Source organism: Mugil cephalus, chromosome 17 (genome assembly GCF_022458985.1).
Source record: "Mugil cephalus isolate CIBA_MC_2020 chromosome 17, CIBA_Mcephalus_1.1, whole genome shotgun sequence".
In the NCBI taxonomy this organism is placed as follows: domain Eukaryota; kingdom Metazoa; phylum Chordata; class Actinopteri; order Mugiliformes; family Mugilidae; genus Mugil; species Mugil cephalus.
This window is the reverse complement of record NC_061786.1, coordinates 4,432,150-4,455,633: the sequence shown is the minus strand read 5'-3', so window position 1 is coordinate 4,455,633 and position 23,484 is coordinate 4,432,150. Positions and strand designations below refer to the sequence as shown.

The following is a 23,484-nucleotide window of genomic DNA, read 5'->3' as shown; positions in this document are numbered from 1 at the left end:
GTATTGTTGGGATCGTAATATTAGAACACAGTTTGCACAGTTTGAAATAAACTATTTTTGCTGAATTTCCGGCTTCTTTAAGGAGGATATGAAGAACCTCGATGAAAAATGTAGAACTACAGTTGTTGAAAGAGTCATTGTCTCAGCAAACAGCATCACAACCATTACAGCTAAATGGGGCCCCAAAACAATTTTAAAATCCACTTCAGTGTCAATTTTCCATTTCCACCCCTTTCTGTTTTTCTGCAGAGCCGAGCGAGGAGGCAATCTTGGATGATTTATAGTCCACGAGCTTATCTCTAGAGCTGACACGTTCACAGTCAGTCTGTTTTTAATACTTGACAGGTTTATACTTATAAGAAGAATAGAGCAGAGGTGAATCGACAGGTTTCACTGACCAGTTCATCCTCTCCATCTGAATCCATGTTCATCAAGAATATAATCTGCTGTAGAGCTGGAAAGAACAACTCCAATGTCCCCTCTGTGGAACTACTGATGCTGTACTTACATACAAACACAATTTTTGATGTCACAGTGGAAAGAAACCAATTCTCATCTTTTTGTACCAATCTGTGTCAGTGTTTTTGGGCTGTGGAACCTGAAGGTAATCCAAATGAACCATAAACAAAAAAACTAATATAAAATTCTGTCAAGTCCAAAACACATCAATTCGTACCTACAAACACTATAAACATATCAAATCCTGCATACTGATTTGTTCAGGACTGGTGCTGACTACTGACACATAACATTACCTTTCAGAGGGTAGAGGAAGGGCTCTGCCTCTGGGCCGAAGAACGACGTTCCATCATCACCGTCATGTTTGGGGTTGTTGTCTAAGGAGGTGTTCCCACCTACAAATATGAAAACATGCAAACACATCAACGTGGTTAACAGAGACAAAATTTCAAATGAACACAAAGTATGTCTAAACGCACACTTGACTTATCATTTAGACTAAAACACAAGGGCTGGATTGATGGATCATGTATAGACGTTCTCTATCCACTCTCTGTGTTCTATGTCTATCTGTATTTACACACTTCACATTCATGGCTGAATTCTAACGTAACAATTAACCTGCGTTCTGCTTACAACACTACTGCTGTGAAATTATTTCTTATAATTCATATTTGTAAGCACAAACACGCTCCCTAAGTGTAAATGCATTTGTTTATTCCACTCTATTTTATCTTGTTACATATCTTTCATACATTCCACTCTTTATTCTTGTTACTTTTCTGCCCCTAGGTACGCTGTTGCAAACTGCAATTTCCCCACTGCAGGACAAATAAAAGTTTTCTAAGTACAAGGCGACACAATAAGGTGTAACAACTTGATAAGACAAAGCAATGCAAAGTGATTTACTGTTGACTGAGCAGTTAGCAGGAGAAGACATGCAGCTGCTCTGGGATTCATTCTGATCCCTCATCTGTTTAAACTCAGGATAAACACGGACGGCACTACAAGATGTACATTTGGCTTATAGCTGACAATTTATTTATTACACTTTTGGGAGAAAGAGAGAGAAAAAAAGGAAATCTTGAGACTAACCTCTGTAGCCTCCACCACCCCCACCGGACATACAACCGCCTCCACCGCCCCCAAATCCGCCGCTGGTCTGCCAGAATTTTTGACAGGCCTGCCCTCCTTGGCCCCCCAGCACCAGCGGTTTGCCCCCCTGACTGACAGGAGCACTGTCATTCCAACCTCCACCTCCACCTGTCACCAAACACAACACACATTTGATAAGATGCGAAGTAATGTACAGTGTGTAGTCGTGATGTGGAGGGAGTCAGTGTGTGCGATAGACAGAATGAGTAAAAAAGCTGCTGGTACTGCTGCACATCTGCATGTAAATTAATACTCATCAGATACCCACTGGTCACAGCAGAGACCACATGCTATGAAATCCCTTAAAGGACACCTGGTAACACAAGATTAACTTTATGGGTAATAAAGTTCAAACTAATCCGTCTCATAATCCTCAACATGAGCCAATTAAATTAAAATTTTCACTTTCATTTCAGTCCTTCTCTGAAACCTGAGATCCAAAAAAAATAATGAAATAAATACCCACACAAGCAATACTCCCCACGTCCCTCCAGACATGCTTAATATTGTTTATACTTCATGTTTTTTTTCATTCGTAGGGTTTCCTCAAAAGTAAACCTTGGGCTTTGAGAAGATCCTGTGTTGTTTTTGTTTTTTATTTTGTCTTTGGCTCTTCAAGCGCATGAATAATGGAACCTGCAGTGAGCATGGATGTAACAGTGGAGCATGTAGTTTGTTGCCCTGTAATGATGAGGACAAGGCACGCGATATGAATAATCATGAGGGTCACAGTGTGTTGTGTTAGTGCTAAAACACAAACACTGGCAGGCAGAGGTGGAATATCTACAAAACATGCATCAACAAGTAAACACCTTTTGTATACATAGGCACAGACAGGCCTGCAAATAAACACTCCTGCAAATTCTACCTATAATGTTAATTGAGAACAGAAAACCTTTCTCATTATAAACTGGCGGAAGACAAGTCATACATACAAACACACATCAACTGTGGCCAGAAACAATGCTTTGCTTAAGTTTCATTTCTCCACAAAGGCGCATGGCTGACATACATACTGATAGTAGCACCACAGATCGATGTTTTGTGGAGATTACCTGCGGCGTTCGATTTCCCGTTGCGTCCCGGTTGACTCGGGTCATAGTCCATTTGCTCCAGCTGGGTCTCTGAATGGCTGCTGTAGCCACGGCCGCCTCCCCCGGCAGCAATGATGAGAGGGTAGTACAATTCTTTGTCCACCTGGGTTGGTTAATTATGTGTAGTAGTACAGTGTCTTCAAATTGACAGTTCAGCATTTTGGAAAATGCAGGAATAAACAAGAAATGCAATGAGACTGATTCCACAACTCATATGTTGCTAGTAGCTGGATAGCTTAGCAAGGAGCAGCTAGCAGAGTGCTATGTTTGTTTTTGTTTTTTTTACATGTTTTCTGTAAAAGCAGAGTTAGGGAGGCTGTCCAATCTACTCTGCTTTCCAAGCCAAGATCCAAAGTGAAGTCTAAAGCTAGCAGTGCTAGCAGCTTGCTTATATTCTCTTAGCACCTTCTTACCTTGAACACATACGTAGCTCCCCCACCGCCTCCTCCACCCCCTTTCACTTGAGTTTTGTTCACCATGGGGCCACTCTGTTCCAGGCAGATCTTATTCAGCAGCCCATTGGACTACAGGGAGGGAGAGAGACGTCACATCACCAGAGAACTGCTTTCATGGATGTCAGTTGTGTGTAGTAGTCTTAGGATTTAGCGTTATAATGATGATCAAATACCAAGTAGAAATATTTAGATGGACAGAAGAACTGAACAAGCAGTGATGTTCTTCAAAAAAATCTTCCAGTATGATTTGGGTTTTTATTGACATGTTTATCTTCTGTGCTTCATGTTACTGTGAATCTGTTGTGGAATAGCTTCTTGTTCACAGTTCACAGTTATTGAACATAATAAACACACACACGCTGAAACCACTGCTCATCTCAGTCATTTGAATGAGTCAAAATTGTTGCATTTCATCTTGTTCATCAACATCATGTTTTAAGCTTATTCATCATATTATCCGATAAAGACAGTCTGTCTATCAGCTCGGCGTTGAAATACAGCCCAGCTGATAAAAATGGAGCTGGACAATTTGTTGGTCAATGACAGACTTTTACCCTAGCTAAGATTTCTTGAATTGATATGTGTGCGATCATGGTGAACTGCCTGGAGCCAGTCCTACTTTGAGAGTGAGAGGGCACAAGTTTCCTTCAGTTGCTCTGTCTGAGGCTCACTCTCGCACACAAAACACACACTCACAGTCGCTCATCGCTTCCTCAACTCCCTCATCTGTCTGAACCGAAACTCTGAGGGCCTCGGAGGAGGGAGGGGGCGGGACTTTGCTGACTATGATTGACAGGTAGAGGGGGTAAAAGGCAGTGCTCTGAAATGTTCTGGGAGAGTCTTCCTCACTATTTCTCCTTCTCTGCCTGTTCTGTCACTGCTGCTTCTCACTTTAAAGTCTGAGAGAGAAAAGAGAACAACCAAATGGAGGTGTGTGTGTTTGTTTGCTTGAGAAGGCGTGTGTGAGCATGTGTGCAAGGCAGAAGGAGAAAGACGGAGCGAGTATTTCTCAAGACATGGGGGTATCATCCTTTCTGTCACCAAAGGGAAAGCAGGGCATTAGTAAACACTCTACTACAGCACAAATTTCTGAGCTACCCTTTGGAGAGAGTCCCTACATCTCGCTGTCAGAACTGGGGGGAAATAAACAGACCCTTAAATTACTTAAGATTCACTTTGGAACCGCCAAGTCCCTGTCCGCTGGCAGTACAGAGCATTGTGTTAAAAAACTAATAACTGGAGCTACGCTACACATTCTCCCAGTAGAAAACACAAACAGGCACTTGAGCTGTCAACACACAACTATACTACAAGAGAAGAGGGTGACAAATTGCTTCATGTTAATGTTTGTCATAATTAGTAAATAAATTCGTGAATTCTTGAAGTGACTCAGCCAAATTTAAAGAAAATTCCCAAAGATATTGTATTCACAAAAACTGCGTGTATGTAGAGTGAAAAAGGTTAAACATTTTAACCTGTTCAGCTGAACTGCTCATCCTGACCTGTACAAGTCTACCAGCCATACCCACCGTATTTACATACACAGACGTTTAGAACACATTTTAACACCGCATGCAAATGCAGAGACCCATGGATCTGATACGGATCAAGATAGTCATCTTGGACAATGAGTTGAACCCACTCCATGACGTGCTGGTCAGACACTTTCAGCCCCAGACTGATCACACCACGATGCACCACAGAGTGCCACAGGAAATCATTCCTGCCTGTAGCCATTAACCTGTACAACTCCTCACTCTGAGGGTGCATAACCCATATTTATACATATTTATACTGATACTGAATATTCACCGATATTCATATTCAATGTTATTCCAGAGCAACAACTCGGAACACGGGTTCACTTATGCTTGTACATATAGTTATATATATATATTTCTTATATTTTTACATTCTCTTACTTGTTCTCATTGCCTACATTGCTCTTTGTTCTTAAAACTGCTGCTGCTGTAATGAAAAATAATTTCCCTCTGGGATCAATAATGTGATTCTGATTCTGATGTCAGTATTTAGATAAAATACCCAGCTACAGCTTGCACGCTAATACCAGGGTCAAAGAGGGTAATAGTGAAATGTATTATCCATGTGTTAACGAACATAAAAATTACTATGCAGCCCAGAAACTAATAATCTGTGAAGGGTACTTTACAGTATATATTTTACCAAATATTGTAGATTTGTGAGATCATGTCCTTGTTGATCGATGTGGAAGATAAATGTGGCTTGACGAGTGTACAGTATTTCTCTATTTCGGTGCTTTAAGAATTTAAACGTTTGAATAGTGCATGCTCAGTGTTTTCATTAGCTAGGGGGATTTACGTGTTGTGAAGAATGTGAAGAATCACATGGTAAACAAAAGAGATAAATGCAAGTTTTGAATAGATTTAAGCTATAGTTGGTATGAATGAATGAGCATGAATTGTCAGGATTAAGGTCATGAGTTTCCAATGCGAGGTCTAGAGATCCCTCACTGTAATTGAGAAGGATTGCCTGGATTTTGCTCCAACATCCTATTATGCCGCAGAATAACAGTCATTATTACCCTTCTAGTCCTAAAATGTAGACAATAAAACCACTGAATCAAATTTCGACAATTTAAACTTCATCAACTTCCTACAATGATGTTGTTTTGACTATATAATCACATGAGGCAGTATAGGAGCATTTTATGTCCTTAAGAAATGAATGTTAGGCATCCTCATGTGTAATGTTGGTTTACCATTTTTTATTGTGCTTTTATCACCGTAGACTACTCTACGAGTCTCATAAACACCTGAACTACTGTTTCCTGTGTGACAGTGCGTTTACTGCCCTGATTTATTGTGACATACACTTACATTGGGACATGCGTCCTCTCCTTGTTGTCCCACCAGGATGTAAATGAGGTCACCCTTCTTGAGTGGGAAGTCTCCAGTGATATAGACACCATGGGACCTGCTCATGGCCAAGACACTTCGCCCGCCAGCTGCACCGTAGGCTGTGATCCTGGGGTTTAACAAACACAAACATGTGGACACGCACACAAACAAAATACTTAAATAAAAAAGTCCTTAATCTGAAAATGATCCTAATAACACAGGAAATGTTTCAGTGTTTTTATTTGGTTTTGAAAAAATGCAACAAAAAGCAGGAGGTTTTCGTACTAAAACAAAGATGAATTGACAGTATCTTCAGAGCTCTACTGTAGGTGTTTATCAGAAGTAACTTGAATGCGCACGTAACAGTTAAATTTAATTTGGAAACACTAGAACAGACTCTCACCCAGGAGTTTTTAATAAAACACATTTGACCTGCGATGGCACTCTAGTTTGAGGGGGAAAACACAACACTAGACTCCATTTAATTCAGTGCAGGGCACACAAACACACTGCACACACCTACGCATACACATCTTTGTAACAGAGGACACTAATTTCAAATGTTCTAGTTTTCTCACCAGAAAAAAACAACCTGATTGGTTTTTGGGAACACTTCGATATTTTTCATCCCTGGTGGTCAAGCTTGGTGGGGAGAGCGCAGCCTGCTCGGTGCTCAGTAGCTACCTCAGCTGTTTGCCTAATGACTTTTGGGAGGTGCAGAGCACATATTCATCTCTGTGGCCGTCTGTCAGCTTCATTGCCAGGCTCTGCCAGCTAAACCCGGCCACTTCAAGACCAATTGTGGAGTTTGTGCAGAGACAGAAGGTGTTTTCTAAAACTCTGGGACATGTGTTAAGACAGACAGCGCTGTCCGTGCCGGTATTTTAAGACTCAAGGATTTTGGCTGAGCATAGCGGTGTATGTGCCTGTTTGTTTTAGCGCTGATGTGGGAGGCTTAGAGCTTTCAGAGGCGTTTCTGTTCAAAGGGTCCGTGTCAAATCCAAGTTAAACACCTCATGTTGACATGGGTGCTCACAAGAGGAATATTGATCTTTAGAAAAGGCGGCAGGTATTACAGCATTAATCCTTGAGCACAGTTTGAGGTCAAAGTGCTAGGGCTGATTGTTGAGGTATTTTGAAGCGCGGATGCCACCAACATAAACATATATGTGGGTGGTTTTGGATTTTGGAATCAGGTATAAAGTGAATCAAGCCATTCAGGTGCCATTACTCCAGCCTCTGCTCCCACCTGCAAAAATCTGATAGTGATATTTCTGTGTTTGCTTGTGGAAGACTGATGTCTGCTGATGCACAGAGGAGCAGAGGTGGGCGTGAAGAAGAGGATGCATTGTTGCAAAAAGGTGAGTAGCACGGAAAGTGCTGATGCCTAAGAAAGATAGGTTAAGTGTGTACTGTTTGCTGTATGTGTTGAGAGTTCATAACTCAAGTGTAGGTAGGTAGGTAATGATTGGCCTGACATCACAGTGATGCTCTTTAGATGAGGTAAAATCATTTCAGAGTGGGTGTTGAGTGAAAATTGCTTGTATTAAAATGTTAAGTCTGATGTTTGTGTGCCCCGAGGCTTTATACGCTGGCAACTGTCCTACCTGTACGTGCCAGTTTCTGGGACCCGCCACATCTGAATGCCTTTGAAGGGCCCTCGGGTGCCCACTGTCACGTTGACGTTGGTATTCTTGTAGAAGTTGAGGCACTGAGTGGGAGTTGGGCCTTCAGGGCCCCTGGCCCCACAGGTATGAAAAGTCCATTTTTTGGCTGTCAACAAAGAAAAAGAAAAACCATTCAGTACTTAGTAGAGCACACACAGCAGTGGAAACCCATACTGGTTATTCAGTCTCAAATGCACTTAAGCAAACGTAAAGATGACACAGAGGCTTAAATTCAGTGCACATCACAGACTCATTACAGTTCTATTTGTCTCACATTTATTCTACTTCAACATTCCCCTCTGCTCCACTTTCACATCAATAAAATCCAAGTATACAGATATGAAGCAAATTATTACATATTGGGAAAGCAAGCTCCAATCTGGGAGCTAGTCTTATGAGACACTACTATTATCATATTCACAACTACAGCAGGGGACATAGTGACAGGATCACAGGTGACAAACATTTCTCCTCATTTTCCATGTAATCCCACGTGTCGCTGCTAATTGGAGTTCTTTTCACTTGTAATTAGCACAAGATTAGTCTTGTCAGATGGACGTGGAAGGACTTAACGCTGCGGTGCTAAATCCTGATTTAAGAAGGAACACAGCAGTGAGGTAGACACCAGGGACCAAGCAAAACTTTCTCTCTCCTCTCTCTCCCTCCGCCAGGCTGTGGAGGCTCTCAGACTATTTCTGAGTCATTTCAGACTAGGGCTGATTACAGCAAACGTGACACCAGCTCAAGTCAAAGTTATTCCTGTGATAGGAGGAGTCACATGATGGCTTTCATAGCCTCTAAATTGCTACTCGGTGTGATTGTAGTACTGTTTAGATACTTATACGTGCTTTATTTTTCAAGAACAGATAACAGCGGCATACTTATTTAATATCGACAGGTGAGATAGTAGAGGGCATGAGACGAGAAGAGTCTCAAAACTTTTGATGGTCTCACTACTACATGTTTTGCTCTTCACATTCCCTACTGTGTAGTGGCAATTGGAGTTGAAGCCCAGGAATTAGATCCCAGTCACTCTCCCTAAACTTCAGTGTCTGAGACTCTGTGACTGTGCTGATATTACTGCTGGAACCTGGGCATGTTGAGCATCACACAGTATCTGTTAGTCTGGTCCTCATGATTGGCTCGGTCCAAGGGCACGAGGTAACAGAACTTCATATCGAGTCTCTCTCTGCAAACATCGTTTTTTTCAGTTTAGTAAAGTATTTCCAGCAGAGACACTTTCAAGCAGCCCAGTACTTTCAGAAACACTTTAAAACACCACTGCGGTGAGAAAGCGATTGAGTTCAGCGACGTCTTAGCAAATGCACCCCCCTACAGTAAAAGGGTTGGCATGACTGGAGTTCTGTCTGCTCAGAAGTAAATTGATCGATGAATGGAGTTTTTTCAACACCCAAGGTAGAAACAGTTAACACTGTTGGGAATAACTTCATCACTGCTTCAGACATAAATCTTACAATGCTTAATGGGTTATTCTAAGATGGGAATCATTTAAAAGAGGACAGCCTCAGGGGGGAGAGGTGGAGGTAGTCTGAATTTTGTAATGTCATTAAGCGTTTTCGCACTAGGAGAAATGAATTCCTGGCTACAGCTGTCATGTAAAATTAACTCAGCTTTTTTGACATTTACACTGCTGTTGTGGAAGATGGAGAAGACTTCTGCTGGGATCCATCTCTCCAGGTAGCGGTTGGTTTCATACTTCAGCCTATCTGATCGATCTTGTTGGTCAATCAATATGAATGAATTCACATGACCTCACACACACATAAACGCACAAGCGGGCACCACGCCACACAACTGCTGTAACGAGCCCTTCTGTGATAGGCACTTGGCAGCACAAACAAAAACAAGATGTGCTCTCACAGATGACAGTCTTCTCTAATAAGTGGCGTGCAAACTCCTCACACACACGCACACACACTCATAGGCACACGCACACATCCCTGGGGAGAGTGTGACTCCGACTGCCTGTTCTATGAATCTCCTTTTCTGTGAACTTTGCCACCGGTGGTCTGCCATCATCATAACAAACAGTGGCCTCCATCAAAGAAAGGGCCAATGGTGTACATTTTCATCAGTGTCGCATCAGAAAGAGAGTCGAGGGGAGTGAGAAAAACAGAGAGCCCCTGAGATAAAATGCCTCTGATTGGAGTGCAGCGCTGACAAATATGCTGGCAGTTTTATCCATGACCATGATTAAGATAAGACAAACATATCATTATCTACAAACAACAAAGTCAGTCCTAGGGCCAATCTGTTTCAAGAATGCATGAGTTTTGGTACACAGCTCAATGATCAGCAGCATCCGAGATGGGCAGAGCCTTCATGAGTCTGTAAGACAAGACACGTTGAGTTGAAGGAATACAATCGATGATGTTTTTCTTTACTTCAGCCACAGCTCAGTTAAGCTCGTTTGGATCGTTCCTAAATGCTTGTAGGCCAATCAAGGAAAGTGACATTCTACGGTGGGCTACTGTGCAAAGTGAACAGCATATTCCTACTGTTCACCTTGTGGTTTCAGGATATAAAACAGTAATGCAATGATTCATTTCTGACAAATATTCATACATTTGGTTTTCTTGGGCAACTGGGCTGCATGGATTATACACTCACCGGCCACTTTAATAGGTACACCTTGCAAGTAAAAGTTTGGACCCCTTCAGCCTTCAGGCTGCCTTAATTATTGGTGTCATACTTTCAACAAGGTGTTGGAAACATTCCTCAGAGAATTTGGTCCATGTTGACATGATGGCATCACACAGTTGCTGCAGATTTGTTGGCTGCACATTTGTGATGCGAATTTCCCGTTCCACCACATTGAGATCTGGTGACTGTGGAGGCCACTGGAGTACAGTGAACTCATTGTTCAAGAAACCAGTTTGAGATGATATGAGCTTTGTGACATGGTGCAATATCCTGCTGGAAGTAGCCGTCAAAAGATGGTCCACTGTGGTCATAAAGGGATGGACATGGTCAGCAACAATACCCACGTGGGTTGCAGACGGCCCCGGTTCAAATCCTACACCGGGCGGCCTGTCCTGCATGTCATGAATTGCAGCCAAGTGATTGGCTGATTAGCTATTTGTGTTAACAAGCAATTGAACAGGTGTACCTAATAAAGTGGCCAGTGAGTAAATACTACCAGTCAAAAGTTTGGACACACCTCCTCATTCAATTCTATGAGAAGCTGTGTCCAAACTTTTGACTGGCTGCACATTTTACTATTTCATCACCCACCTCCCGATTTATTGCAGGGTTGTTTAGGGTCTGAATGTTGGAAGGTGCAAGAACGTCAGGGAAAAATTCAATCCAAACAACTGTTCTGTTTTACTTTGTTTTTTTATTTATAGTAAAAAAAAAAAAAAAATTTGTCACTACTCCTTGAATGATGGTTGAACAATATTTTCATATTTCATTGATCGCGTGACAAATTGTGAATAAACAGCTGCAAATTACTTTGGTGAGAATGCCAGTCACCATTGACTGGTTAGAGCAAAACAACACACCCTGTAATTACTCCGTGGTTAAATCACAATTTAAAGAGCAGCTATTCTCAAATCAGTCACACAAACACACCCACGTTACTTAAAATACTAAATTACTTTAAAATCCTAGTATTAATTCCAGTGTTACCACTAAACCACTGTTTCTCGTCCACAGTAAAGCCTAAGAAACATATTCCATTTATTTGGTACCTGCTATACCTCGATAAAAGCCACAGCAGTAACCACAAACACACTGTAAGCAAAAAACAGAGGGTGTCTGCTCTCCTCAGTTAGCATGTATCCTCCTCATCCAGTGACAGTTGTCCTCCTTGGGCCAGCCATTATAAAGATGGATCAAGGCTGGCACGCCATGAATGGATCTGAATGCTAAGTACAAAGCTTATGGAGCAACCGAGTCCAATTAATTACAAAAGCCTGTTTTGTGTGGCTCTGCTCGTTATCACCCTCATATCTGTCTTAGTGACTAATGTTCCTCCTCCAAAACCCAAAGTAACAACAACTAGTTAACTGATTGCCACAGGCCTGAGTTTATGAACAAATGAACAATGAAGCACACGCTCACACTGCCTCTGCGCAGCTAATTAACGAGCACAAACTGGCCACAACCTCTCTCTGCACAGAGCGTTCAGGGCCCAACGTCTGCTGTCACTTACTTTCAAAAGCCAATCGGATTGCTTCAGTCAACCTCCTCTCTCCCCTTGCCTTGACTCCAGTTTGTATCCAGTCCACGGGACTTGGGTTCCTGTCTGTTGTTGTATGAATAGAAGTGGAACACCTTGATTTCAAAATGCATCTGTTCAAAGAAGCAAATGCTTGTACATTCTGCTGGAGTAAATGTGATAATACATTATGACAGAGTGTTGTATAAATGTGTTTTGTCATCTCAAAAGAATGTGAAAACACCATTCTTCATCAAACACACGAACATACGCCGAAAATAAGCCCAGAAATAATTTTGAGGTGGGCAGTTCCTTTTGCCTCAAGAGAGCTAATCAAAAAGAAGCGAAGAGAAGAAAGCTAATATTCAAACCCACTCCAAAGCAACAGATGAGTCAGCGGTTAGTTGCAGGTGTCACACAGTAGGACAGTAGTGAGGGATGAAAATGTTTGCCGCCAGAATAGTGGGGAATCAATGGCGATGATGTGAAAGAATAAGAAGAAAGGAACGAATGAAGGTGAAGTCAGGGTGAAGGGGAAAGAGCAGGAAGAAGAAGTGGAACAACAGACTGAGATCAGAGTGAGTGCTGACAGAAAGACAGGGCAGCAGGGTGAGAGGCATTAATGTGAACTAACAGAGAGTCAATAACAACTTTTACATGGCAAAGATGGGAAACAAATCTTGGAATGAAGGGGAACAAAATGTCCTGGAGAGAGATGTGGTAGTAGAGTGAAGGGATAGATGAAGGGGAGAGTGAGAGGAGACAAAGGCGTTGACGTTCCGTGGGGTTAATCATTGAGCGTGTCGGGGGAAGGAGAGAGCCTTGTTGGAGTGACGGGTCCGCTGAGCTAAAACCCTCATCAGGCATCAGCTCCACAAGGGGAGAGAGGAGATGCCCAGTGAATGTTAACCGCTCAAGGCCGTCTTTGAAACGGCCAACGAATAAATGCAAGTTCAACTTCTTTCCCCTGAGTTAATATCTATGATAATCACAAGGGCAAGAGCAGTGTGATCTCAGAGACCCATCTTTCCAAGGAGATTTAAGTCTGCTGCTTGTATTGTTACCATACTGAGTATAACCTGTATAAGTACATTAAAATTGTCTTTTTGTTGCTGTCCTTACAGCAAATCTGCATAGCAAGTGGTCTCATTTGAAAAAAAAAACATTTAAATGTTGTTGTATACAATGTTTCTTTCATGTTTCTTGCTCAGCATAAATGGTTTTCTTGATCATGTTTGTATGCGGACTGGCTGTAGTTCCAGCTCAATTTATATTACTGTCATATTACCATATCATGCTAGAAACAATGCTTGGTCTAATGTTTTCTGTTCCATGTTTGATCCTCCAGATAAACACTCTTCGCTGGGTTCGAGGATGACGTGTGGGCCCCACCACAGAAGCTGAACCAGATAAACATGCTCCAGCGTTGCAGTAAGGTGTAGTTGCCAACTAGCAGCTCAATTTTATGTGTAAAAATGTATGCATCCATTTCTAGTTTGTTGGGAGAACTACTGTTCTGCCTCGGGCTAAAGGATTTATAAGATTCAAAATTATGCTCTGCCTGCCATCTGATCTGTAGCTATCTGATCAGCAGTTCACATTCAATCAGTAGTGTCCATTCTTTTCTTCTTTGTCTATTAATTAACACCAGTTAAAACAAAGTGAAACTTTTTACTTGGAACTCTTTTCTTCTACTTCCTATTTGATATATATCATAGAGGAGAGACACAGTGGAAGTGAATGGTGTGGATTTAAACACAATACTGCAGACATGCACTTAATTGGCCAGTGTGTTTCCTACTGGCTAATTATGTTCATCTTGCAGGCTCAGAACGAATGTTCATTCAGATTATCAGTTTGTTTGTCAAAAAGGTCAGTTAGTATTGAGGCTGACAGTGTGTTAGTGTGACAAACAAAAGGCAAAATATTAGAGCCTACAGAACTGATCTGCTGGCTTTAACAGCATATGAACGTTATAGCTTTTATGCTGCTGGAAGACAAACAAGATGCAGTGTCAAGACAACTGGTGTTTGGACCAGAAAACTGTCAGAAACTGAGAAAAGGTTTTATGTTTATTCAACATTTGATTGTGGATGTTTTGTACACAAGCTTAGTGAAATAATTAAATGTGACAATATAAGAGAAAAATAAGATCCACTGGAAAATAAAAACAACTCTGTAACTCTCAATGTGTTTCAGTAGAGGAGGATCAGTAAGGCTAATGTACCTGGCTAATGTGTTTTACAGCAGGTTTGACATGAAGGTAACTAAGATATGAGTTTAAATATAGAAACTGAATCTTTGCTTGTCTTTACCCTTCTGAAGCAAGCGAGAGAGAGAGAGAGAGAGAGAGAGAGAGAGAGAGAGAGAGAGAGAGAGAGAGAGAGAGAGAGAGGTGGAAAATGTCAAGTCTGTGTAACTGGCTCCATTGACATTCTCAGGAGACAAATTGGAGGATTTTACACTTCAAAACTGCCCGTCCTGCTCCATTTAATACCAAAGGAGATCTCTGCAGCATTCGCTCAGATGTGGACATGATGCACACCAGTAGGGGGCACACTTACTTTGTTGCAGTCCACCCACTGTGCCATGTTTAGCACGTGTAGAGTCATAGTGAATAATTTATGCACACAAGCATATGTATGTCTGATGTGTTAGCAAAATGAAGACACAGAAGGTGAAACCAACTCATTGTAGATGATATTCTCAACATTAAGTAGCAATCAAGCTCACTTACAGTTATCTGCGGTGGGGATGGTCACTGAAGGGCTTCTGATGGAAGGAGGCGGATTCGTGACAGTTGTTCTAAACGGCTGCCTGGTGGTGCTGGTGACCACTGGTGGGAAATCGCCGTTGGCTGAAATGGAAGAGATTGCATTTATTTAAAAGGCTGCACTTACTTTATCTGCAGCAATACCATGCTGCTGCTGTTACAGTGAATGCTGCACTTATAGTAAAGAAGTGAAAAAAAAAGCACAGCAGCTGTAGACCCCTCACTGGCACAGAAAATGTGGAACCACCAGCAGGGGTCATTCTTCATTTGTACCACTCTTGGCCATACAGAAGGAGTGGAATGCATAACATCCAGCCATGCTCCATGTCTCCCAGTCTCTGTCCTACAGTAAATGGCTAAGCACATTCAGTCGAGGTGTAGCAATCCATCATGTCTCGAGCATCAATGCTTTCCCAGGACTGAGATCATAAACTCTTCTGTGCCTTCATCTCTTCACCTCAAATTTTAACCCAGTATTAAGTCCTCCAGGCAAAAGGCTATAACTGATTTTACCTAAAGACGTTAAAGTAGAATATGACTAATTTTTCAAACCAAAAGTGTTCCATGCTGACCTAAAAAGAGTCACCTGTCCTCATTCTCTAGCTTTCAATAGAGCTGGAGAAAGAGTTCTCACAAATCACTCATGAATCACTGCAAAGATGAATCTTTTTTTGGCCTATACAATGCAATCAGTGGTGACTGGCCTGAATGGTGGTAAAAAAAAATAAAATCAGGCACTGTTGGGGAAACCCTGTCAACTGAACATAACAAAATACATTCCCAGTATTTACTTGACATATTGAGGAAACGCTAGAATGGCAAAACCAATGTACAACAGCAGTCCTACAACACTGTGATGGATAATATACTGTAAATAAATTCAAACCTGACAAGAACAGGAAACACTCACTCTTTATTTTTCATTTTTATATCCAACAATAGTTTTACCGTCCTATTTCAGCTGCAGCTTAGTTGCTGTTAACGTGATTTTTTTTCCAAGGAGAAGACGTGTTTTGTGGAAGAGTTCTGTCCAGAATCTCATTTCTTTGATGTTGTGTAAATCCATCAGTGGCTCTGTTGCTACATGGACCTTTGTGGCTTCTGTGAAAGCACAAGACTTTTGTACAACTTTCTAATGGCATATATGATTTACCGAAGTGCGTGAAGTTGATAATGCTGCCATCGAGCACTGTATGACTTCAAAGATCGTGACTGAGGGCGATTCTGCTTTCAATAACTCATGATACAAACAGTATTATATGAAGTGGAGAGAGACAAAACAGCTTTAGAACAATAGGAGAAGCTGTCACAGTGTCTCAGTCTATCAACAATAATAAAGGTTGTTACTTCATTTACCCCTTTCAATGTGGACTGTGTAGATATTTGATGCATGCAAAGAATACACTGTAAATGATCCTCTATGTGTGTATGACCTACATATTAAGTTGTGTTCTGCATATGGATTAGTCTGCTGGGAGAATGATTACACGGTTTCAGGGCCTCTTTGCATTTCATACAACAAGAGAAAGGAGCGGGTTTCTAGAGGTAGACTGGCTTGTCTCATACAAGAGGAGGATAGTGTGCGGTTTGTTTGCCCTGTAGCAGTCTGATATTTTCCCCAGGGCTGCCCTGGATGGCAAGTTGTGGCAAAGCATGATTTAAAGGTTTATGAGAGTTTTTTTTTTCCCCCACCGTTTTTGTTCTTATAAGACACAAGTATTCCTGGAGTAAAAAAGCTGCAGCTCCATATAAAACCAACCCACTGATGAGCAGGTGCTTCTTCCAAGATGCTGCAAAAGAGTTTCATGAGCTGAATATCAAGCAGAAATCCAACTACAAGTTCCCTAATTGTGAAGAGCCAATGAGTTGCCCACATTGTGTCATTTGCCTCCTTGGTGAAAATAAATCATGCTTGCCTTTCCCGCCATCTTTTTGGCAGTATCTGGGGACAAAAATGAGACTTTTCATCTTTATCTCTATAATCATTTTTACCACAACAACACTCCCTCTTCTCCATCCTGGCTCCCCTGTCACCTCAGGCTGAAGGCTCACCATTTATGACAATATGGCAAGGGGCTCCCTCAACAGCTGAAAGGTTTAGAAAGCTGCTCTGTGACAGTGTTCAATTTGGTCAGAGAAAAACTGCTCGCTTCACCTCAGACAACTTCACCATACCACTTATGCTTGAGATAAAACTTCACCTGGGGTCCTCTGGGTAATATGTCATTAAAAGGCAGTTTGATCCAAAGTACAGTTTGGTTTGAAATAAACCCCAAGCTCTGTACCAAGCTTGTTGTCTTTGACTGGTGGCCGCTTCTGAATAATGTCTTGGGGTGAAGAAATATTTTAATTTGTGTCTCAAAAGCTTAAAAAACCTCAGCACTGATTACCTGAAATCTGACAGCAAAGAATCAATATCTCATTTACTAACCCAGAGTCCTCAAATAAATATGACTCTCTAAGTCTCAACGGAGTGGGAGCTTTAGTACAGAGAGAGTTAGGGTGGAGTTTTGATGGATCACATACAGCATTCAAGTGACCACAATGTGTTTGATTGTTTGGGTAAGAGAAAGAACGTCAAACATTAATGTCTCTGTGTCTTTGTTAAGTAAGGTCCTTAGATGAGCTACATGCTTACAACAAGCTCAGCATCTGTTTACATCATCGACAGGGTTCCTAATAAAGCTCACTGCATTGTTATTCTGAGCTTGGTAACACACCACAGCAGAGCTATGGAGGAGAACACAGCATTGGTATGCTGCTGCAGCAAGAGCCAGACTCAGCAGGTCCACCACAGAGCAGCATGAACCAGAGGGCAGGGCAACAGCCGGCGTGGCTGTCACTGTTCATTAGCAGGGCGCCGTAAGCTACCTGAAGCCCACCAGAGGACAGCCACGGGGGGGCACCTTGTTACCATCCAGCCATGATCCGGAATATCTCAAGATTGCAGTGGATCTTAGAGCTCCACACAACATGTTCTCTATTCCTTATGGAAACCAATAATTTATAAATCTGGAACAAAACATGAGGTGGTTTTGGATACCTATTCTGCTAACAGTCAATGCTTTTTAAATACTCACTTATGTCTTTACTGTGAAGACACAGAGGGACTTAATGGCATCTGCACGTACTTGTTCACAGCATGTCTCCATGTTTCTTTAATCCAACAGGTGAAAGTGCTAATTACAAAGCTAATACATTTCTGTGCTTCCTTGTTGTATTACACAAGCAGACATGACAGATAGAGCACATGCAACAACCAGTTAACATAACTGGATTAGAAAGACTGGCTGCATCTAAGCACGAGGGCAACTCATAAAGATTTCAGTGCACCAAAACTAATTATTTCCGTCCATTTTGCTAACAATAAACCTTTGAGAAGCGCAGCAATGAGTACTGTGTTGCTCAAGACCAGCTACCGAGGAAGAACATCCACAGTCTGAGGTTTAGGGATCTCTACAGAAAGGGGTGGTGTTGCTGTTGATGCTGTTCAGTGAATGGGAGAAAAAATGATGGTACATGCCAGAGAGAAAAGGATGAACTTCCTGTGCTGTCTAACCCAATAAACTAATTTAATGATGCTGGTGAAGATAAAATGATAAAACTGACAGCCAGGTTCAACACCTGAAGGGCAATGGATGCATCATCAAGCACACATGCTTGCCAAACTATACATCACAATAAAGCCCAGAGAAGTGTAGGAGAATGGCCACGGGTGGCTGATCCTCTGCATAATGTGTTCGCAGTAGGTTTTTCCCAGCAAAACACATTACGGGACTGTGTCGCACTGCTCAAGGATCCATCATGCTAATCAGTCGCAGTGATCACTCCTGGAAATCACATCTTTTCCTGAGCTCCAGCATCTCCCTTCAACTGGTCTGAATGATAGGCGATAAAAAGTGAATGTGTCAAGTGTGGCTCTAGGTAATAGATACCAGGTCTAGATTAAGAACTTGCCATCCGGGAAGAGAGCGAAACGGGAATAGATGATCCTTCAGCACTGCCATACAAGTGTCGCTGCTCCGGAGGACATAAAAAACAAATTGGTGCGCAAATATCTCCTGGAAAATGTCATCCCTTAAAATAAAGAGTGGCTGACCCGGAAAGCCTGTGAGATACAGTTAGAGTGACTCTGCTGCAGTCTAGATCTATAGTAATTTCATACATAATATTCAGCTGATAAACCAATTTGTGTGGTTGCATACAGAGTAAGGGCTTTAATTATTGTCTGCAATTGATGAATACCTTAATAACACCAATTAAGATGGCACATAGTAAATTATTTGTGCCAGTTCTATTAGTCTTTTAATTTGCATTCAGATGAAAACTGGTATCTCTGAAACCGCTGTTGACAACATTTTGCCATTAATTTAACTGAAGTTTTAATGATTTTGAACATAACCTACTCACCTTAGGAAAAAGCTTGTGTTATCATCTGCCCACTCACAAATCAAAACCACACAAAAACAGACAGAAATGTGGGAATATGGGAGCAGGACTCAAGCCTCTGCCCCTTAAGTGTAATTCCTGGCCACGGTGGAGCCAGTGTAACACACAGTACTCATTGTCAGAGCTATATTCAGACACAACGACGCTCACACATTACTATTCCTGTCACAGTTCAAACAGGTTCCTTCGAATAGGCAGAGACAGAGCAAGGCACTGAACTCCTAACCTTTTATTCTCATTCCTATGTGGTTGTCATCTCAGTCTGGTTTTGATGCTGATAAACCATATCAATTAGAACACAAAAATATCTGGAAAGGAGACGTGAGGCTTGACCTTTATAAGCCAGCAGGACAGCACTGAAACATAAGCCCTTATCAATCAGCTAGTTATATTATGTCAGTTTCTGACATTTCAGGACACATCAGATGTTCTCAAAGAAATGCCATGTTAAAGAAATGCAATGATGTGAATCATTTCCATGAAGTTTTGTCAATCTATCTAAGGGCAAAGAGGCACAAACTTCCGAAAAATAGCATACCTAAAAAATACAAGAGCTCACCAGATGTTTTAGAAAGTTCTTGTCTTGATGGAGGATCATAAAAGAAATGCATGCACTGTATTATAGGAATCAAAAAAAGCCAACCATGAATAATTAAGTCCTTGATGAATGAAGCATACAAAACTTCAACTCAAATTATTTCTCTGTTAAAGATGAACGTGCTGCAGACTCTCTCAAGTACACGAAAATTGCTTCAGTTTTTTGGAGATTCTATTATTTTCCTCATAGCACCACGAGTGCCTGTATGGCCAATTAGTGAAGCTCTCAGTTAAACAATAGCTTTAATCCAGCCAGGGAAAAAAAGAGAAAACAAAACGAAAGACGCAATGTTTTCAAAGTACTCACATGCCAAGAAGCAGTCCATACTGAATGAGATGTTGTCAAGAGAGAAGGCTGAACCAGGTCCAGGTCCATCTTCTGTGCTGAACTGGAGCCAGAACCTGAGGACAGGTGGAACTGTTTTAACCACCTTCAACCTGTGAATATTTGAATAGCTTCTGGCTGAAATGATGAAGGAGGAATTTGTTGAGCTTTAAGAAAATTGCCACTGAGAACTGGCTTTAAAGGATGCGCATTGTGTTCCCTCTGACACATCCATCTGCGTCGTTGAGAACTGTTGAACCTTTTAGCACAGACAAGATAAGTTTGACGTCTTTGAAGATTAAACACATTTTCTGGTTCCAAATTAAGTGTGGTTACAGCTATACAAACATGGGACGGGTAGTCTAAAACTCTTAAAGGAATACTTTAATATTGTCATGCCTATTTGTTGTCTTGCCAAAACACAGATGAGAAGACTGATAGCACTGACATGTTTGTACAGAAAACACTGTATGAAGTTGGAGCAATTAGCTAAGCATGAAGACTGTAAACAAGGGGAAACAGCTACTCTGGCTGTGTGTCGAGGTAGACAGGTATACCAACAACTCCACAGTTCATCAGTTAACACACATGTATCAATTGTTTGTACAACAAATTGTTGCCATTTGTCAGGATGTTTTGTGCTGGACTATTTCTCAACAAATAGAACATGTCATTTTGTGATTTCTATGAAGCAGTTAAAGGTCTAATAACTTTGACAATGGAATTCACCAGCTGTTGATGTGCAGCCTCTTTCTCTCTGTTAGTTCAGGGCGTTAAGTGAACTTGTTAATTGTCTGCTGTAGAGAGGATATGGACTGTTCCTGCTAACGTTAGAGCCTTTTCAGATGAGTATGCACCGCATTAGCACTTGTTGTATTTCAGGACTGACATGTCATGGCAGAATGGGCTTCAAATTCAATAAAGTATTTCCACACATTTGATAACAGCTGCTAGTTTGCTAGCCACTGGGCTTCTCACCTGTCTTCTCAGAGGCATCAATGTTGTTACTGTCACATGATCGATTTTTATGAAATTAAGCGAACTGCACCCATGACACGCAGATGTGTCCACTAATAATGTAAGTTTGACACTTGAGCTGAAATGATAGCTGCAAAGAAACACTTTGGTTCCTGCTACCAAATTGACATATTTTTATGTTCTGTGTTTCATAATGAATATATGAGAATGTCCACCAACAGCCCACTGAGGCCTAGGACCAACTAATTATCAATTACTAAACTAACTAGTAATTGGTTAATGCAGCAATGACAATAACACAACTGAAACTACTCAAAAGTAGATTCTACAATATGCTATTGTCTGCTCTTTCCTGACGTTTGCCAGTGCTTTAGTCTGCCTTTCTAATTCTATTTGAGCTCCTCAAAGGTCACTGTGCAAAGTCTGGCAGGTTCACCTACTGGTTACAGACATGACATTCTAATTAAGAGCACAATCACAGCTGACTACATAACCCAGGAATAAAAAAGGAATCACTCTCAGGAGAGCAGGAATTATCCAAGCTTGAATGGCATAGAAACCCCTAGCAAGGCAAACAGAAATGTAATGCTTTTTCTCGGGCTCCTCTTTGCTTTTTCCAATTTGTTTAAATTCCTCTCTTCGTTGAGGGGAAATCAGGGCCATAGTTAATTGGAAGGCAACGAGTTCAGAGAGCATTGTGTATTGATTTCTCCTCTCCTCATCAGAGAGTGGAATAAGGAGGGGGGGGGGGGGGTGTTTTGTACAACTGTACACATGGCAGGTCTATCGTAAAGACTAGAGTCCCTGTGGGGTTCATTAATTTTGTACAGTTGAGGGGAAATGGAATGAAAATCTGCATTTTTGAGGAAGAGCTTCTCTGTTTTTTCTCTTTGCTTGCTGTGGGAGCGCTGAAGTATTTGTGTGTTTGCCGGGGTGAGAGTCTGATGACTGATCGGGTTTTAAACACTTCAAAGTGAACTGCCAATCTCGATGCCTTCCGTTCAAACACACTGTATTGATATAATCACAGCTGCCTGTCATGCGGTGGAACAGGTGAGTGTTTGTCATACCAGTCTGCCAGCCCGTAAAGGGGAAGGATGATGAGCTTCCAGCCTCTCTCAGATTTGGACTCACTAGATGAATGCCACAGTCTGCGCTGCTCTTCCGGGCCCGTGCTGTTCTCCATTATCCACAGAGACAGCGACCCCTTTTGTAAGCCTCCGAAACACAGCCAGAACCTCACCTGTCAGAATTAAGATGAGATATCATGTAATAATATGTATGAACTCCAGATTAACACAAGGTCGGGAGTTTGAATCTGAAACTTGGGATGTGACCACATTTCTCCATAGCATTTCTAGATCCAAGTCCGTAGCTCATGTTTCGCCTTTAAACAGATGCTCACTCATGGTTAAAATTCAGCATTGTTAGGCTGAGCACTTGCATTGCGCCTGTGGGAAGCAGGTTGCGGTCCTTATCATCAACTGCGAGACCACATGGAGAACATTTAAACATCAAGATTATGAGCACTGCACAGTGCACACTGGGCATGGCATGAAAGTGAATGTGGTCTGTAGCTAATACCCAAAACTAATATCCTTAATATAGTTGTCCAAGAGCAGGCGGGCTAGGTCGAACAGCACCAGTTCAGTGTAGAGAGAAGGATTTAGAGTGTTAATCTGGAATCATGGCTAATCTTTGGCTGCATGCCAAGAAGCTGTGAAGGGAAGGTCTGCAATGTTGTAGTACTACATCTCTGATGTACACCTGAGAATCAGCAACCTCATTTTAGTTTCTTTTCTTGTTATTTTTGTTCTTCCTGTGTGCAGTTACTTTGCATGTTTTTCTTGACAAGGCCACTGCTTTATTTCTACTCTGTCTCTCTTATTATTTTTTGGGCTTTTGACCTCTGCACTAGCTTCCCTCTTCCACCAATTTCCTCCGTCTCGGTGTGTCTCTCATGTCTAAGACCTCTTTGTCTCCCCTTCAAATGTGCACAGCAAACATACCGAAGGCCAAAGGACACGGTGCTGAGCAAAATGACTAAGAGGATTCTGAATCCTAGAAGCTGCAGCACCAATCAAGACATCAAGTACACGACCTCTGCACTTCTGACTCCTGTTCTGTGGGCATCGTGATCTTAATTATGCATTAAATATTTTCACAACTAGGTCAGGAGACATAATCTGTGATTGACGAGGTCATCCCTGCAGTCTCTCAGGAAGTCTGAGGACATGCAGATGGCACAGCGCTAACCAGCTGTCTCATCACATTACTGTTTGATTTTTGAGCTCAACTGAAAGCAGTTATCATGGCAAATTGGTTGAGCAGACGAGGAATGCATCTAGGTGGCCTTCAATTCAGATTTTAATGAAAATATATATATATTTTTCATCTTCACGTAACTCTGAAAACCCATCTTACACTGTGTAGAACTGCTGTGTTCTAGGCAATCGCTCTGTAGCTGAGA

At 41.7% G+C, this 23,484-nt stretch overlaps 1 protein-coding gene across 2 annotated transcripts in view; it reads right to left on the bottom strand.

Moving 5' to 3' along the window:
- Window positions 1-23,484, bottom strand: part of alk (ALK receptor tyrosine kinase) — a 314,203-nt gene that overhangs the window by 19,120 nt on the left and 271,599 nt on the right. Inside the window, exons 9-18 of one of the 2 annotated variants that reach the window (XM_047611389.1) lie at window positions 22,085-22,257; window positions 20,019-20,113; window positions 14,630-14,749; window positions 11,887-11,979; window positions 7,650-7,815; window positions 6,022-6,169; window positions 3,122-3,232; window positions 2,670-2,811; window positions 1,555-1,722; window positions 756-854 (exon numbers count right to left, since the gene is read on the bottom strand). In XM_047611389.1, coding sequence (XP_047467345.1) covers window positions 756-854; window positions 1,555-1,722; window positions 2,670-2,811; window positions 3,122-3,232; window positions 6,022-6,169; window positions 7,650-7,815; window positions 11,887-11,979; window positions 14,630-14,749; window positions 20,019-20,113; window positions 22,085-22,257 — 1,315 coding nt within the window. The remainder of the gene's footprint in view (window positions 1-755; window positions 855-1,554; window positions 1,723-2,669; window positions 2,812-3,121; window positions 3,233-6,021; window positions 6,170-7,649; window positions 7,816-11,886; window positions 11,980-14,629; window positions 14,750-20,018; window positions 20,114-22,084; window positions 22,258-23,484) is intronic. The other variant, XM_047611390.1, reaches the window with a different exon arrangement.